Genomic DNA, 18,208 nt, shown 5'->3' with positions numbered 1-18,208 from the left:
AGGGCAGCTTAGCATAATCCAAGAGAGTGCTGTCAGCTCAATAAATGTATAAAACTTAAATATTCTTTATTTTTCTGCAAATGGTGAGGCTTAATTTAGAGCATTGTGTGCAGTTCTGGTCTCCTATCTAAAAGACAGATATCAATAAGTCTGAAAGGTACAGAGAAAATTTGCAACGGTGTTACCGGGACTTGAGGAGCTGAGGTATAGGGAAAGGTTGAATAGGTTAGGGCTTCATAGGGATCGTAGGTGAATGAGGGGTGATTTGATAGAGGTATACAAAAACTATGAGGGATCTAGATAAGGTAAATGCAAGCATATGTTTTCCACTGAGATTAGATGAGACTACAACTTTTTAAGGTCATGGGTTAAGGGTGAAAGGTGAAATGTTTAAGGAGAACATGAGGGGAAACAACTTCTCTCAGAGGGTGATGAGAGTGTGGAATGAGCTGCCAGCGTAAATATTCGTTCAATTTCAACATTAAGAGAAATTTAGATTAGTGCATGGATGGAAGGGGTACAGTCTGGGTGCAGATTCATGGGACTAGACAGAATTGTAGTTTGACAGACTAGATAGGCGAAGGACCCGTTTCTGTGCTGTAGTGTCGTATGACCCTATTATATATGAGGCAGACAGAGAAAGGCAGAGAGGCAAAGAGATTAAAAAATAGGCTCATACATTTGAATATTTCTGAATGCCAACAATGATTCAGTTTAAACAGCATCTTTCTCAGCTGATGATGGGGCTTTTTGGCTACCAAGGTGTCTCTAGGTGATTTTGCCGTATGTTTAGCCTTTGAGCAGGACTTCAATAGACGACAAGCTGAGGGTATTCTGTGGGGGGAAAAAACAAATCATATTCCCAGGTGGCAGCCAGCAAAAGATTTCTCCCCTCCCCCACCCAGTATATTAACCACAAACAGAAAGCACTGGGAACTCTTGGCAGGATAGGTGGCTTCAGTGGAAGGAGGAAGAAACAATGCAGTGGGTGTTTTTGCAGAACTGGAGAAAGTGAGAACTAATTATTTTGTGATTGGATAGGACAAATGGTCATCAGTGGGGGAGTGATCAGAATTGCTCAGGTGTTTACAGACACTTCTGATTCAAATAAATATAGAGAGCTTTGAGGAGAGAGAAATGCGATAAACAAAGGGACCTGTTAAAGTCATGAAATGCAGGCGAGAGCTTTTACTGAAACCTGAAATCATAAGGAGGTTGCTGGTATATCCCAATCTTTACTTTGTTCTTTGCACAAACGAAAACTGAAAAACAAGTTATGAAGTTTTTTTGTTTCAATGTCCAATTTTAGTCTGTGAGTGGATTCGCTTGGCTGGTGCTGAACATATTTTCTATAGATGATGACAGGTTGAACCTGATGTTGGAATGGAGGACATCTACTTTGCATTACTTGTGAAGTATTTAGTGTGCTGGTTTGTTCGTTAGGCCAATAGTGACAGTAATCCTTTTCTCCATTGACCAGAAGATCAGGTTGTTATTTGAATAGCCATGCATCTATTTTCTATCGGCAATGTATTCTATGTTGCTTGTTTATTGTGCGTATTATGGTAACTGGTCCCATGAGTGAGGGTGTGGTGAAACCTAAGGGAATAAGTCACATATTCGTGCTGTGTTCTTAGCAGTTTGGAGCTGGGGACTGATGGAGGTCATATGTTATGCTGATCGCTTAATTACGTCGCTTCATCATTGTTTTGCTACTTGCTAATAAAGCAACAAATACAGTTCTTTGACTTTTGGAGCATTATTATTGGAGTGATTGGAGGGCACGTCAAACATGGATAACAGCCCACGCTAGGTCGCCAGCAGTAGCATTGCTTTATTAGAATTGGCTGCCACAGGTAGGATTCAGCCAAATGAAAAGAAATGAGAATTATATACTGGAAAAACTTTGAGCAATTTCATTCCTATAAAATGGACCTTTTCTACTTGTGCTTCTGATAATAAGGACGTGCTCATGCCCATAGGATGATGTATTTGTCTATTGATTTATTGAATGCTAATTGTGCTTTATTTTTCTATTTCTACAACCATCATTACATATTTTAATTCCTTTACAGGACAATCTGAGTTTGCCTCTATCTGACATTCCAAACTGTGTGCTTGCTGATGTTCGAATTCCTTTGACCATAAATCTTAGTTCATCCGCTACTGGAGAGCGCAATGAAACGTATGGCTTGCTTTACCCACCCAGTAAGTGTGGCAGTAACTTGCGTCCAGATTACGATTCCTTTTTCTGCCTTAAGATGAGATTCCTTGCAGCTGCAGGAATGATCCTTTCATATCCAGTGATGTTTAAATATCCACCAGATTGGGGTGATTGGGGTGCCATGGTTAGCGTAATGCTGTTACACCTCGGGGCATCAGAGTTTGGAGTTCGGTTCTGATGTCAACTGTAAGGAGTCTGTACTTCCTCCCCGTGGAATGCATGGGTTTTCTCCAAGTCTTCCCGTTTCCTCCCACAGTCCAAAGGTGTACTGGTTAGTAGGTTACTTGACCATTGTAAATTTTTCCGTGATTAGGTTAGGGTCCAATAGGACGTTGCTGTGCAGTGCAGCTTGAAGGGCCAGAAGGCCCTATTCCACATTGTATCTCAATAAACAAAATGAATTATTGTATTTACTGTGTTTAGATGCGGATGCTTTTGTTGTTGTTCACACATCTTTACAAAACTGGAGTTTTCCATTTTCCTTCGCCCCCTCCCTCTTTCCAGTCCATCACCACCACCCCATGGTGGCCTCTGGGTTCCTACTTATCAGCATTCAGCAACTGTTCTCCACCTCCCCTTCTTCACTTTACTCTATCTGCATTTTTTTTTTGACAGGATTCACCAATATTGGTCTCCTATCCTTCCCCAACCATGCTTCACAAATCTTCTATCTCCCATTCTCTTACTAGCTTACTACATTACCCCCTACCTCCCACCCTCACCCCACACAACACTCAGTCCTGATGCAGGATTTGCACTAAAACATCAACAGTTCCTATCCCTCCCCCATCACTGATGTTTGACTGAAATTCTTCTAGAATGATTGTTCCAGATTCCAGCACCTGCTGTTTCTTGCGCCTCTAGCCAAATGCTCCTGAAAATGATCTACAGTATCATAATATGTAATATATTTTACAATTTCATGCATACAAAAATCTGACAGTATTTAGTAAAAGATGAGAAGAACACAGAAACAAAGTTCCAAAATAAAAGCCCTTCAGAATTTCTCAGCAAATATGTCCAAGGGAAGCTGTAGCTTCATTAATCCTTGTATTTACTTTGGTGTCAAGGGAGCTGTTGTAAAGGAGGCACAAATTTTACAAGAAATTGTTGCTTGGAGCATTGCTTATGTCCATATTGGAAATCTCTATACAGGTGCAATTTAGAGTAGCTCAGCCTTATTTTTTAGTACAACCAGATAAATGTGCTTTTACTTACAATTAGCCTCGAATCCGATATTTAAAATAATACGTTTCTTTATCTAGATTTGGTGTCCAATCAATATCAGTTTGAAGGTCTATTTACAAGCAACCTTGTACCCATGCACAAAGCCTTCCAAAGTAAGTACAGAAATTTCCTGATATACAGTGTATATGTTGTAACAATAAAGACTTGCATGTAAATTGATGGTGATTATGAGTTATCTCTTTCCTAATGTGGTTTGTTTATCTCTAATTACTAGATCTCACCACTTGTAAGTTCAGAACTGTTGCTGATTACTTATTATTGTTTTATTAAACAATTAGCTTTTAGCTAGGTTGGCTGTTATATGATCATTTGTACATTTCATTTAATAGTTAGCAACACTTATTAGAGGTCAAAGGAATTTCAATTAATATCTGTATCTGCCGTTCATTAGAACGACAAGAAGTACTGCCATTTTACACCAGCTGCTTGCATACTGTAAAGTGTTGCTGAATAATAGACAATAGGTGCAGGAGTAGGCCATTCGGCCCTTCGAGCCAGCACCACCATTCACTGTGGTCATGGCAGATCATCCACAATCAGTACCCCGTTCCTGCCTTCTCCCCATATCCCTTGACTCCACTATCTTTAAGAGCTCTATCTAACTCTTTCTTAAAAGCATCCAGAGAATTGACCTCCACTGCCTTCTGAGGCAGAGCATTTCACAGATCCACAACTCTCTGGGTGAAAAAGGTTTTCCTCAACTCCGTTCTAAATGGCCTACCCCTTATTCTTAAACTGTGGCCTCTGGTTCTGGACTCCCCCAACATCAGGAACATGTTTCCTGCCTCTAGCGTGTCCAATCCCTTAATAATCTTATATGTTTCAATCAGATCCTCTCTTATCCTTCTAAATTCCAGTGTATACAAGCCCAGTCGCTCCAATCTTCCAGCTAGCCTCCCTCTCCTCCCATCCACCTTTTTATTCTGGCATCTTCCCCCTTCCTTTTCGGTCCTAAAGAAGAGTCTCTGCCCGAAACGTTAACTGTTTTATTCATTTCCACAGACCCTGCCTGATCTGCTGAGTTCCTCCAGCAATTTGTGTGTGTTGCTTCGTGTTTCCAGTATGTGTAGACTTTCTCGTGTTTAAAACGTGCACGCTATCTAGTTAGTAAGGCCCTGAATTTCCTTTTGAAAACAAAAAATGCCCACTGAATAAAACAGGCAAACTTGAATGATCTATTTTGATGACTGGAGTCCACCAAGGCAGTTAGTTATTTTCAAACTGCTACCACACTGACATTGTTAATATCTGCTTCACCAGAACCCAGTTGCCTAGAATCCATGTAAACTTTTTGCATACCCGACCAGAGCAAAACGTGCATCACACATTCAGGCTCGAGAAATTATAAATTACAATAGTGAATGAAATGAAGTTCCAGACACCCCTGAGTAAAGTTACGCTGGAGATGTCAGTCTCAATATCTGTGGAGCACGACATGTTTCTAACAAACGAGCTACTATGCAGCCGGACGTGAGTTAATTTTCAGATGGATATCTGGTGAAGATGCTTTCTTTGTATGGTGATGTCTTGATCAGTTGTACCAATCTCAATGGTTTCAGAGCTGGTACAGTTTATTTTTTGAGGTACATGTGAGGAGAATTACAGGTGATGATTCCATTTGTTTGGACCAAGGCAATAGAAATGTAGTCTCAATTGTTCCTCCTGATCATTATGAAATAAAAATGACACATGATGATTATCTGCATCATGAAGACCTTGAGTGTTATTTTTCTTCTCTGGATAATAAATGCAGAATGAAGAGAGAAATTCTTGTTTTGTTATTTGACAGAGATATGGGATTACTTCCAAAATGTTTTGTTGGTGAAGTATGCACAACGAAGAAATGGTATCAATGTGATCAGCGGACCAGTGTTTGATTTTGATTTCAACGGACGATTTGATACCCCCGATATTATTGCAGAGTAAGTGGTTATTAACACTTTCACCTATGCCAAGGTTTCACAGGTTTCCTGTGTCTTAACACAAAAGGCTAGCATACTCTGGGCATGATAAATTTCATATTAGACCTTGATGTGATTCACTAAACTCCAGGCAACCCTGCCAAAACTGTATTGAAAATAATGGAATTTCAGAATCCTGCAGAATAAGCGACCAATCAGACTGGATGGCCATTCTGAAAAGCAAATTGCATAATTCCATTTTTTTTTCTCTTTTCCATTATAGTTTCCCATTTTTGTATGGAATCCTAATTTTAATCCTTGATTACTTGTTCTGCACGGTGGTAAAATAGTGAGGGAGGCAACTTTTCTAAACTTTAAACAGGGAATGAACCAGTCCCCCTAAAAATGAATAAAAACTCTTTTCCACATCTCTATTCTGCATTTTTACTTATCTTTGGAACGACCTTTGATCTTGACCCTCTTGCTAGAAGGAACAGCCTCACTTTAATCCTTCAAAGTCTGCACAGAATCTGAGGGAAACGCGGTACACAAGATGGTCCTTAGACTTGAGTCCACATTATCCCAAATCAGAGCAGTTAGGATTTCTCCTCTTTCTATGTTCATAACAGAGGTTAGGGTTTCGCAGATGGTTGCCCAGGTACTGTTGTTGCGTGAATTAAGTACTTGTAGACATGGAGCAGCCTCTTTATTTGACAAACTGAGATACAGTCGGCATCAGATGGAGACCTCTTTAAGGGGGGCAGGTCTGCTTAGCCCAACACTACAAGACACTTTTTGTGCTAAAAATCAAAGAAAAAATTTAGGACAATTCAAACAAATCCATATTTACAATGCTTCCTTTGAATTACAAATCCCTTTCACACCTCCCTTCTTCATACCCATACTACAGGCACCCAAATAGACACAAATAACAAATTTAAATCATTGTTCAGAGTTGCATTTTAGATTTATTCTTAAATGCATATTCAGATCTGAAGGTTATTCACTGAAGTCAATATTTGCTTTATGTCCTAACCCCAAAAACACTCTAACAGATACTTCTTAAAATCTACTGCAAACGGTGTTTATTCATCATATCCAATGATGACAAGAAACCTGTGCCAGAGAGTTCCTAAAGTGGAAAATCTGTTGCACTGGGGCAGTTCTACTCTCTCAGGTCCATTGTTATGCAAAGACATCACACTTGGGGTCTTCCTTGGTTGCAGAGGGTGACCATGACTGCTTCGGTGCCTCGTTTTCCCCTCGCTCTCCACACAGCATTCCTATCCGCCCTCCTGGCCGTTGGATCTCACTATAGATTTCATCCGCCCAGTCCGCCAGAGGAGACTTTGCATGCTAGAATAGGCATGTCCCTATTTTACTGGGATATGGTTTAACCTGCCTACTGAAGCGGTGTACCAGGGTGTCGCTGTTCTCACGTGCTAACAGCTACTTGAAGTCACAGGTGAGAGCTGAGTGTCTGGTGGGGACCAAAGTTGAGAAAGCTGCCCCAAAATGGACATGACAAGCCCCTTCACCAGAGGTGCTACCCCTCCCTGGGCACACCATACACCCCTTTACTGAGAGTGTTGCAGACAGAAACCCATTCAGCGGTGAATTCCAAACCTTTCGTCCCAACTCCATCTCTACTCTTCAATGATATTTGATTCCAGTCCCTTTGTGTAACTCAGCCTAGTCAGACTCACTTGACAACTAATCTTTCTACCCTGGTAGCATCCTCAAATCATTGTTGCATTCTCTCCAGCCCTATTTGCTTTCATTCTCACCAACATTTTTTTTGATACTTTCAAAATACCTGATACTTTTTTTTATATAAAGTAATACTTGTTTTGGTAAATGCCAACTCAGCTTTGACTGTTACAAAAGAAAGCTACATCCAACCCCTAGTCACTCACCATGGTGGTATAATTTTTGAGTCTTGTAGACATACTTGCCAATCTCCACTACATGCTCTCTGGGCCTAGTGTGCTTGTTTTGTAAAGATCCCTCACCCCCACTTCTACTGAAACTCAGTTAGCCATTAACATCTCCAAAATATGCATTTTACCAGCAAAGTTGGTAGCGTTTACTACATCTAATTAGGATATTCCTTGATATACTTAGATCTTGATTAGAAACATAGAAAATAGGTGCAGGAGTAAGCCATTCGGCCCTTCAACCCTGCACCGCCATTCAGTATGATCATTGCTGATCATCCAACTCAGAACCCTGTACCTGCCTTCTCCCCATACCCCCGATCCTTTTAGCCACAAGGGCCATATCTAACTCCCTCTTAATTATAGCCAATGAACTGGCATCAACTGTTTCCTGTGGCAGAGGATTCCATAGATTCACCACTCTCTGTGTGAAGAAGTTTTTCCTCATCTTGGTCCTAAAAAACTTCCCCTTTATCCTTAAACTGTGACCCCTTGTTCTGGACTTCCCCAACATTGGGAACAATCTTTCTGCATCTAGCCTGTCCAATCCCTTTAGAATTTTATACGTTTCAATAAGATCCCCCCTCAATCTTCTAAATTCCAGAGAGTATAAGCCTAGTTGATCCAGTCTTTCATCATATGAAAGTCGTGCCATCCCAGGAATCAATCTGGTGAGCCTTCTCTGTACTCCCTCTATGGCAAGAATGTCCTTCCTCAGATTAGGAGACCAAAACTGCACACAATACTCCAAGTGTGGTCTCACTAAGGCCTTGTACAACTGCAGTAGTACCTCCCTGCTCCTGTACTCAAATCCTCTTGCTATGAACGCCAGCATACCATTTGCCTTTTTCACCGCCTGCTGTACCTGCATGCCCACTTTCAATGACTGGTGTACAATGACACCCAGGTCTCGTTGCACCTCCCCTTTTCCTAATCGGCCACCATTCAGATAATAATCTGTTTTCCTGTTCTTGCCACCGAAGTGGATAACCTCACAATTATCCACATTAAATTGCACCTGCCATGAATTTAACCACTCACCTAACCTATCCGGTCACCCTGCATCCTCTTAGCATCCTCCTCACAGCTAACACTGCCGCCCAGCTTTGTGTCATCCGCAAACTTGGAGGTTCTGCATTTAATTCCCTCGTCTAAGTCATTTATATATATATTGTAAATAACTGGGGTCCCAGCACTAAGCCTTGCGGTACCCCACTAGTCACTGCCTGCCATTCTGAAAAGGTCCCGTTTATTCCCACTCTTTGCTTCCTGTCTGCTAACCAATTCTCTATCCACATCAATACCTTACCCCCGATACCGTGTGCTTTAAGTTTGTACACTAATCTCCTGTGTGGGACCTTGTCAAAAGCCTTTTGAGAATCCAAATATACCACATCCACTGGTTCTCCCCTATCCACTCTACTAGTTACATCCTCAAAAGATTCTATGAGATTCGTCAGACATGATTTTCCTTTCACAAATCCATGCTAACTTTGTCCGATGATTTCACCACTTTCCAAATGTGCTGTTATCACATCCTTGATAACTGACTCTAGCATTTTCCCCGCCACCAATGTCAGGCTAACCGGTCTATGATTCCCCGGTTTCTCTCTCCCTTAAAAAGCGGGGTTACATTAGCCACCATCCAATCCTAATTTACTGAAAATGAGCTGATCAAGTTACCTTTCCCATCACATATTAAGTATTTCCGCTTATGCAAATCTAGGAGAAACCAGATTTTAAATTATTGAATATTTTATAAAAGATCCTTTTACTTGATTCACTGGGTAGATTAGTAGGTTCCTTAAAAATCTGTACCCATTTCATTGTTCTCAGAGCCAACCCGACTACCCAAAAGTTAGTAAAACTTTTAATGATTATGAGTTTGGCTTGGTCGGTGGATAGTTATTTGGGTGAAGCCAATACCCAGAATGCCATTTGTGAAAATGGCTGAAGTGGGAAACTGATTATGTGATTTTTGTTTATCTCTGATTGCACCATTTCTAGGAAATAATGCTGAAAAATAAACTGAAACTCTATGGGAAAGGTCAGTTTTGAGACCTATTTTTCATTATGTATGTAAATAATTTGGTTATAGATGTAGATGGGATGATGAGCAAGTTTGTTGATGATACTAAAGTAGGGGCCCTTGTGGACGGTGAAGCAGGTTACAATGAATTGCAAAGAGATCTTGATCAGTTAGGGAGACATGTTGAAGAATGGCAAATGAGTTCAACTTAGGTAAGTGTGAGGTGATGCACTTTGGACAGTCAAACCAGTGAATGGTAGGGCACTGACAGATGTTGTGGAACAGAGGCGCTGGGAGTTCACTGAATGCAGCTGCACAATTAGACAGGGTGGTGAAGGCAGCTTTTAATGTGCTGGCCTTCATCAGTCAGTACATCGAGCTTAGGAGTAGGGGCATTATGTTGCTGATAAGGCTGCATGCAGAGTTTTGGTCACCCAGTTATAGGTAAGATACTATCAAGCTAGAAAGAATGCATAAAAGATATGAGGATGTTGCCTGGACTAGAGGGCCTGAGTTGTAGGGAGAGGTTGGCCACATGGGATCTTTTATTTCCTGGAGTGCATGTGAAGGGGATGGATAAGGTGGCTGATCATCGTCTTTTCCCCAGAGTTAGTGAGCCCAGAAGTAGAGGGCACAGATACAAGATACAAGGGGAGAGATTTCAAAGAGACACAGGAGGCAACTTTGAACAGAGAGTAGTGAGCTGCCAGAGGAAGTAGAGGAGGTGGGTACAATTGCCACATTTAAAAGAAGTATTTGGATAGGTACATGGAAAAGAAAGGCTTGGAAGGTTATGGGCTGAAAGTGCATAACTGAGACTGGCAGGAAAGATACTCTGGTTGACAAGAGCTGGATGGCTGAGGGAACTCTTTCCTGTGCTCTATTACTCTGATTATGCCTGTGTAAGAGGATATGGAATAAATTGTTATGTACCCAGCATACAATAAAAAATGGCTAATGGAATATTTCTGTAACAAGTTATTCTTTGTTATACAACTTGATTTGAAGGAATACCAAGGATGTCCACAGCCCGATCCCAACTCACTACTTCATAGTCCTTACCAACTGTAAGAACAGAACGCAAAGCCCTCTGCAGTGCAAGGACTCACTGGAGGCACTGGCTTTCATTCTGCCTCATAGACCTGACAACAGTGAAAGTTGTGCAGTAAGTAGAACTTAAAAACGAATCACAGATAGAAACAAGTGACAGTTACCTGTAGCTTGAGAACAAATTAGTGTTTTTAAATTAATGTACTGTAAATTCTGTGACATTTTAGTTTTATCTTTTCAGTTTGTCCATGTTGTCAATTAAGTACAACACACAGTATAACACAACTGATAATGACTTTGCTGAACAACTGTAATAATCACAATTAGTTCAAATAATTCAACGATTCACCATGTAGTTTCAAACAAGACTCAGTTAATTCTTTAGTTTACTTTAACAACTTCCAGACCACACTATTTATATTCTGATAAGATCCATTCTTGCTGAATCTAGCCAGGGTTCAATCTTGGCAAGTTCATCTGAGTCCCCAACTCAGGGGTATTATCTTCAATGGTTGAACTCTAGAGAAACTGCTGCTGGTATACTTTTCCAAACTTTACTTACATATCTACCAAACATCACTTGTTCTTTGTCATTTATGCAGCTGTAAGACACTGCTTCCCTCTGCTAGCCTGCGGGTCACCATTGGACAAGGTGTTACACCTGCTTAACCCCTGATCAGGGTCATGTGAACCCATGGGAGCCGGTGGTGGATGGTCGCATGAGTAGCTGGTACATATCACAAGTCCTGGTTACCCTGGTTATGGAAGTGTAAATACAATGGAACAATTCACCACATTTGTTACATACTTAATGTATTTTTAAATTTCAGATGATTTTTTAAAAAGTGAAGTTATGTTATTGCCTGGCAAGTTTTTTTTTTAGAAAAAACAATTGAAGCCTGGCAGACACTCTCTGAAGAGTATTGCTAATGGCTAGGACCCCCCGGCTTGTAAAGACACTACCCAGAAGGCAATGGCAAACCACTTCTGTAGAAAAATTTGCCAAGAACAATTGCTCATGTCATATGACACAGCATATAATTGTGATGATGATTCCAAACCTTATTCATATAAATACACCTCTTTAACTCCAAATTCCTGTTAGTTCCATTGTGCAATTACTTCACCCATTTGCTTCCTTAATTATCAGAATGGTTTTGTTACATATCAAATCGTATTTTCAACAAAACATCAGTCTCCAAAAAAAATTACCATGTGCCTATCCTGTCCTTTAGATAGCTCACAGTGAGATATTTATAGTGGGATAGTTTGGAGGGGTGTAAAGTTGGGCCAGCACTGTAGTATAGTGGCATCAACACTGGACTTTAAGACAGATGGTCTTGAGTTCGAATCCTGCTGGGTCCCAACCTGGGCAGCAGCAGTATCTGCATGGAAGAAAGGCTTGGGAATCTACTTCCGTATCTTGCCTCGAAAACCCTGTGAACAACTACACTGTCCGTAGGGTCGCCATGAGTCAAGAATGACTCGACGGCACTCAACAACAACAGCAAAGTTTGTCTTGGCTATGTTCTTATTATGACTCTTTGTTCTGTGATTCCCAACACCTTTTCCAAATCCTGATGGGATACTTAGCATCACTCTGACTGTCACACACAGAGTCTATAAAGAGATCATTTTTAAATTTCAGGAGATTTTATTTTCCTACTTTGCTTTGGAATGAAGGTGTGCATGGTGACTGGATTGTTGAATTCTGTGCTCTTTGGCAGGATGGCAAAAATGAATCCCAGTGGGTTGAAGAGCGAATCTGGGCTCACAGAGCCCGAGTGCGGGATGTGGAGCTGCTCACTGGACTTGATTTTTATCAGGAAAGAACGCAGCCGGTCACAGAGATATTACAGTTGAAAACATATCTACCAGAAATTGAAGATCAAATGTGATTTTTAAGTGCCTTGTTCATAGTATTAGTGTTTTTCTAACATTTTGTTCATGTAGAAATGGAATTCGGTATGCAATGCACGTAAGGAAGCCTTTTTTAAATAGGGACTGGTGGCACCTGAGGACGCTAGAGTGCAGAAAAGACAATGGAAGTGTAAATGCAATGGAACAATTCTCCGCATTTGTTACATATTTGATGCATTTTTAAATTTCAGATGGTTTTTGGAAAGTGAAGTTATGTTATTGCCTGGCAAGTTTTTTTTTTAAAAAGAACACAATTTGTACAGGAAGAATGAGATTAAAATTCCAGTGGAAAAATTGGATTGAGATTTACCACGTGCTGGCATTTGACGTAAAGATTTCAACCTGTATTTCTAATGCTATTTGGAAGATCTAAACAAGCTGACATAAAATTTAATGCATTGTTTTATGTAACCAGATCTATAAAAGGGAATAATTTGTACATTTGCACTTTTAGAAACAGTATTACCAAACATTTTGTTATAACTGCAACTTTCACAACCACAAGATTTGATATTAACATTTCTAAGGAGCAAATTGGCGGAGCAGACTCAATGGGCCGAATGGCCGACTTCTGCTCCTTTTCTTATGGTTTTATGTTATATTTTAACTTCCAGGTTAGTTGATACTCAGTTGTCTACTTTAGTGTTGTCCCGATTATTTTCAGTAATCTTTTTATGCGGCGCTTTCTTTCTGAAGAATTGTGAACAGGACTGGTGTTTGAACCGCAGTGGGGTGGAGGATAATTGAGGGAGGGGAATGCAGTGGACATTCACCTGGAGAGTTATCATTGGAGGGGATAGTGTACTCAGAATTTTGAAAAATGAGAGATGATCTCACGCAGACATACAAAATTCTCACAGTACAACTGTGCTGATCCTTTCATTTGAAGAATTTGCTAGTATTGTATTGAGCAAAGACCAATAAGATGAATTGTCTTGAGCTACACAAGCTTTTTGTTATAAAACTGTGTTGGAGATCTCAGTATCTCTTTGTCAAACGTAGTAAACATGACTGTGAATTTCATAAGATCAGCTTCCGTTAATGTAGGATTAACAATTGAGTTTTTTCTACACTTCCAGCCTAAAGAAAATCATGGTTATTTTACTTTCTTCATTCATAGATTTTTAAATCAAGTTTGAGAAAGGATGTAATTGTTTTTCTTATGCTAATCAATATAGAAATTTTATAATGTCTGTGATTTAATGTGACAGGATTAACCTTAATACTTGAGCATCTAATTTTTATAATATTGTATTATCTAGTTGTACAACTATAATTCTGGTAAACAAATATTCAGTCTTTATTCGTCTATTCTTATTGGTTGGGCCATTGCAGATCCTGCGTTGTGTTTACTTTTATTGCCTGCTTATTCTGCTGTACACTTGATAGATGCATTTCAGTCATTTAATTTTGGTATACATTTCATTGTTTGAAGGAATTCTGCGCTAAGATCAAGTTGAAGACTAAATGATTCATTGCTGTGAAAGCAATGAAGTAGAATTTTCGTTTCTGTTAAATAATGTAAACCCAACCTAAATTACATGGCTGGGGTTCCAGGAATGATCTCCCTTGAACTGGCATATTTGAGCTGTGTCTTTCCTTTATGTTAATTGGAATTGCTTTATTACTGTCACGGTACCAAGATAACAGTGAGAAGCTGGTCTTGCATACTGTTCTTGCAGATAAACTCAGTACTCAATGCTTTGACGTAGTACAAGATAAAGCAATAGCAGAATGCAGAATTAAGTCTAACAGCTATAAAGAAAGTGCAGTGATCTTAATGAGGTAAATTGTGAGGTCAAAATCCATCTTATCATACTAGGGAACAACTTAATAGTCCTATTACAGCAGAGTAGAGGCTGTCCTTGAGCCAGACGGTACAAATTTTAGTGCTTTTTTATCTTTTGTCCGAGGGAGAATGGAGAAAATTTGGGGTGAGTGGGGTCTTTGCTCTCTGCTTTACTGAGGGAGCGAGAAGCATAGACAGAACCCATACAGATGAAGCTGGTTTCTATGATGTGCTCCGCTTTGTCCACAACTCTATGGTTTCTTGAAGTCACATCCACACCAAGACATCATGCATCCAGATAGGATGCTTTCTGTGGTGCACAGATTGAAAATTGGTGAGGGTCTTCAGCCTCCTGAGGAAGTAGAGATATTGGTGAGCTTTCTTGGCCATGGTATCTACTTGGCTGGACCAGAACAGGCTATTCACACCAAGGAATAATCTTTTTACATGAAGCTCTTGACTCTCTCAACCTCAGCATTGTTGATATAAAAAGAGCATGCGCATCAACCCATTCCTGAAGTCAATGTCCAGCTCTTTTGTTTTACTGACCATTGCCTGTCCCTTTGGAACAACGTTCACCCATTTTCTAGGACCGACTGACCCATGTTCAAATGCAGTTCACCTGGAACCCTTCTCCACCATGCCAAAGGCTGTTCACCTGCTGCGGATACGAGTACGGCCCGGCACGGGAGTTCACCAGATGCTGCCAGAATCACGTAGACACCATGACCTGGAGGGAAAGGCTGTTGTCATGACACCATGTCACTAAGCTCTTTACCTCCTTCCTGTCCACTCATTCATCATTATCCGAGATGCTGCCATCATCCACAAAGTTGTTGATGGAATGAGAGCAGAATCTGGCCATGCAGTATGAGTGTACAGGGAGTAGAGTAGTGGGCTGAGGATGCAAGCTTGTTGAGCACCTGTGTTAAGAATAATAATGGCAGAGGTGTTTCTAACTATCCTTATTGATTTTGGCTCCATCTTAAATAAATTCTGCAATGTAGTCAGAGCTGTACAGCACAGACATGGGAACTTTGGCATCACAGTCAGCATGGACAAGATGGGCCAAACTACCCTAATTCCATTTGCCTGCATTAGGCTTGTATCCTCCTGCTCCTTCTCTTTCCAGTCACCTCTCCAAATGCCTTAAGGTATTGCAAATGATTGTGTCTAGCAGCATATCTGGAAGTTTGCTTTATTTAACCATTATCTTTGGATAAAGGAGATCTGAGGGGCAACTTTCAGTTTTCCCCTCTCCTATATTAAACCTAAAAGCCCCTCTATGTTTAGACTCCCCTACCCTGGGAAAAAAACGGACTATATCGCCTATCTATGCCTCTTAATTTTATAAACCTAAAATTGGGCGGCACGGTAGCATAGTGCTTTACACTACAGCACCCGTGACCCGGGTTCAATTCCTGCTGCTGCCCGCAAGGAGTCCGTAAGTTCTCTCCGTGGCTGCGTGGGTTTCCTCCGAGTGCTCTGCTCTCCTCCCACAGTTCAAAGACCTGCTGCTGGGTAGGTTAATTGGTCATTGTAAATTGTTCCGTGATCAGGCTGGGATTAAGTCGGGTGACTGATGACTAGGTGGTGAGGCTCGATGGGTTGGAGGGCCTATTCCACGCTGAAATCTATAAGTATACTATCTGTAACTAAAGCCCAATGCTCTAGGCAACATTCTGTTGAATCTCCTCTGCCCTCTCTCTTAATGGTACTACATGCTTTCTGCAGAGCAACAACCGGAATTGTACACATTATTCCAAGTACGACAGAACTAATGTTTTGTACATCTGCAAAATGCCCAATGCATAAGGCTTTTGAATGTGTATTAGTGCCAGAAGGTCACAGCAGATTTGCTAAGAATGGTGCCTGGAATGGAATGTTTTAGTGATGTGGCAATGCTGCAGAAGCAAGCTTGGAGAGAAAGTGGTCTACACCCTTTACTGCTTACTTGAAGCATACACAATTTTGTCTTAAAACCACTGCCATGAAAATATTTTCTAACCGTCTACCATCTCTGCTTCTCAAATTTAGTATACTTCTATCAAATCAGCCTACCCCATGGAAAACATACCCACCCTGTCTAATTTCCCCCCACGTCATCCCCAGGCAACAACTGGCCAATTCTCCAGTACAGTCACATCCTATAGTGTGGCAATCAGAACTGCACACATAATAGCTAACCTCATGTTTAGATTGCAATTTAAAATTTCATTATTTGAGCTAATGGCCCTGGTAAAATAGCATGATATTGGGTACATAAGTATGTTGAATGTTATGGAGAAACTAATTTTTAAATTATGTCCTAACTCGGGGTCAAAGACAATTCAAAAATCTTATTTTCAGTATTCTGAACATGGAAATTACTGATTATTAAATAGAAAATTGTCTGTGGAAGCTTTTTTAAATGGGTCTGCTGAATGGGAGTAAGACTAGGAAGCTGTAATATTAAAACAGAAATGCAGTAGAGGGGTTATTAGTTTAAAAAAAACCCTAAGAAGAATCAGTTTGGGTTGAGATGAAACTATTGTCTGAAAGGTGTTCAACCACTGGTCGTAATTCTGTCAATTGGAAGGGTAAGTAGCAAGGGTATGCAATAATTGGGTGGCAGAGTAGAGGCTCATCTCTATCAAAGGAGGTGTAAGGTGTTCCTTCCCTCTACTGGGCAGCAAGTCACCCAGGGGCAGGTGAGGTGTTTTGAGGTGTAGCACCTGCTTAGCCCCTCTCCCCCAACTGCACCCCCCCTCCCCTGGATCAGGGTCCCATAAAGCCATGGGAGCAGCTGGTGCATATCACAAGTCCTGGTTATTCAACCACTGACAATCTCTGAAAAGTATTGATGATGGTTGGGGTCACCTGTCTTGTAAGGACACTGCCCAGAGGAAGGCAATGGCAAACCACTTCTGTAGAAAGGTTTGCCAGGAACAATCATGGTCATAGAAAGATCATGAGAGCCTAAGTCATATAGCATGGCAAATAATGAATGAACTAATGCGATAATCACAGCAAACTTGAATTTACAGAGGGCTGTTTTTTTTTTAAATAAAAAGTTAACGTATTGAGAAACCAAACTAGGGAATATACTAGTTTTAGATCAGTTTTGTGTAATGAGAGGAATTGGTAACTAAGAGTCTTTGGGGAGCTGAACAATCATAATAAAGTTGCACATACTGAGTTGGATAATCCACATCAGGGGTGCGTAAAGATAGCTAATTTTTAATCAGAACGGCGATTGAGATTTTAAAGGCAGAGTTTTGAGCCAGTTTCTCTGAGTTGAGGAGCGACCAATCAGCAAGGGAGATCCACTAGAAAGGGGCAATGATAATTCAACTTCGTGCTGCTTCCTGCACCCATGCTGAGTTCGTCAATTTCATCGACTTTGCTTCAAACTTCCACCCAGCCCGCAAATTCACTTGGTCTATCTCGGACACTTCTCTCCCCTTTTTTGATATCTCGGTCTCCATCTCTGGAGACAGACTGTCCACTGACATCTTCTACAAGCCCACTGACTCTCATAACTACCTCAAATATACCTTTTCCCACCCCACCACATGCAAAAATGCCTTTCCCTATTCTCAGTTCCTCCGTCTCCACCGCATCTGCTCCAAGCATGAGGCTTTCCGTTCCAGGACATCTCAAATGTCCTCTTTCTTTAAGGATCGTGGTTTCCCTTCTACCGTCATCAATAATGCCCTCACCCGCATCTCCTCCATTTCTCGCACTTTGGCCCTCACCTCATCCTCCCGCCACCACAACAGGGTCAGAGTTCCCCTTGTCCTTACCTACCACCCCACCAGCCTCTGGATCCAGCACATTATCCTCTGCAACTTCCGCCACCTTCAATAGGACCCCACCACTAAACACATCTTTCCCTCTCTGCTTTCCGCAGGGATCGGTCCCTCCGCGACTCCCTTATCCACACGTCCATCCCCACGGATCTCCCACCCGGCACTTATCCCTGTAAGCGTAAGTGCTACACCTGTCCCTACACCTCCTCTCTTACCACCAATCAGGGCTCCAGAGAGTCCTTCTAGGTGAGGCAACACTTGTGAGTCTATTGGGGTCATCTATTGCATCCGGTGCTCCCGGTGCGGCCTCCTCTACATC

General features: G+C 41.2%; 1 protein-coding gene across 5 annotated transcripts in view; it reads left to right on the top strand.

Annotated features, from left to right (window-relative positions):
- LOC140194093 (ectonucleotide pyrophosphatase/phosphodiesterase family member 3-like) overlaps positions 1-18,208 on the top strand; it is a 139,851-nt gene that overhangs the window by 111,832 nt on the left and 9,811 nt on the right. For 3 of the 5 annotated variants that reach the window (XM_072251515.1, XM_072251514.1, XM_072251513.1), the window contains 5 exons: positions 2,076-2,208; positions 3,490-3,564; positions 5,262-5,394; positions 10,348-10,504; positions 12,117-13,615. In XM_072251515.1, the coding sequence (XP_072107616.1) occupies positions 2,076-2,208; positions 3,490-3,564; positions 5,262-5,394; positions 10,348-10,504; positions 12,117-12,287 (669 nt within the window). In that variant the 3' untranslated portion in view covers positions 12,288-13,615. Of the gene's footprint in view, positions 1-2,075; positions 2,209-3,489; positions 3,565-5,261; positions 5,395-10,347; positions 10,505-10,991; positions 11,184-12,116; positions 13,616-18,208 lie in introns of those variants that run through there. The other 2 variants (XM_072251517.1, XM_072251516.1) reach the window with 2 other exon arrangements.

The sequence above is a fragment of the Mobula birostris genome, chromosome 2 (assembly GCF_030028105.1).
Source record: "Mobula birostris isolate sMobBir1 chromosome 2, sMobBir1.hap1, whole genome shotgun sequence".
Lineage (NCBI taxonomy): Eukaryota > Metazoa > Chordata > Chondrichthyes > Myliobatiformes > Myliobatidae > Mobula > Mobula birostris.
Note: the sequence above shows the minus strand (reverse complement) of the source record. Positions and strands in the feature narration are given on the sequence as shown.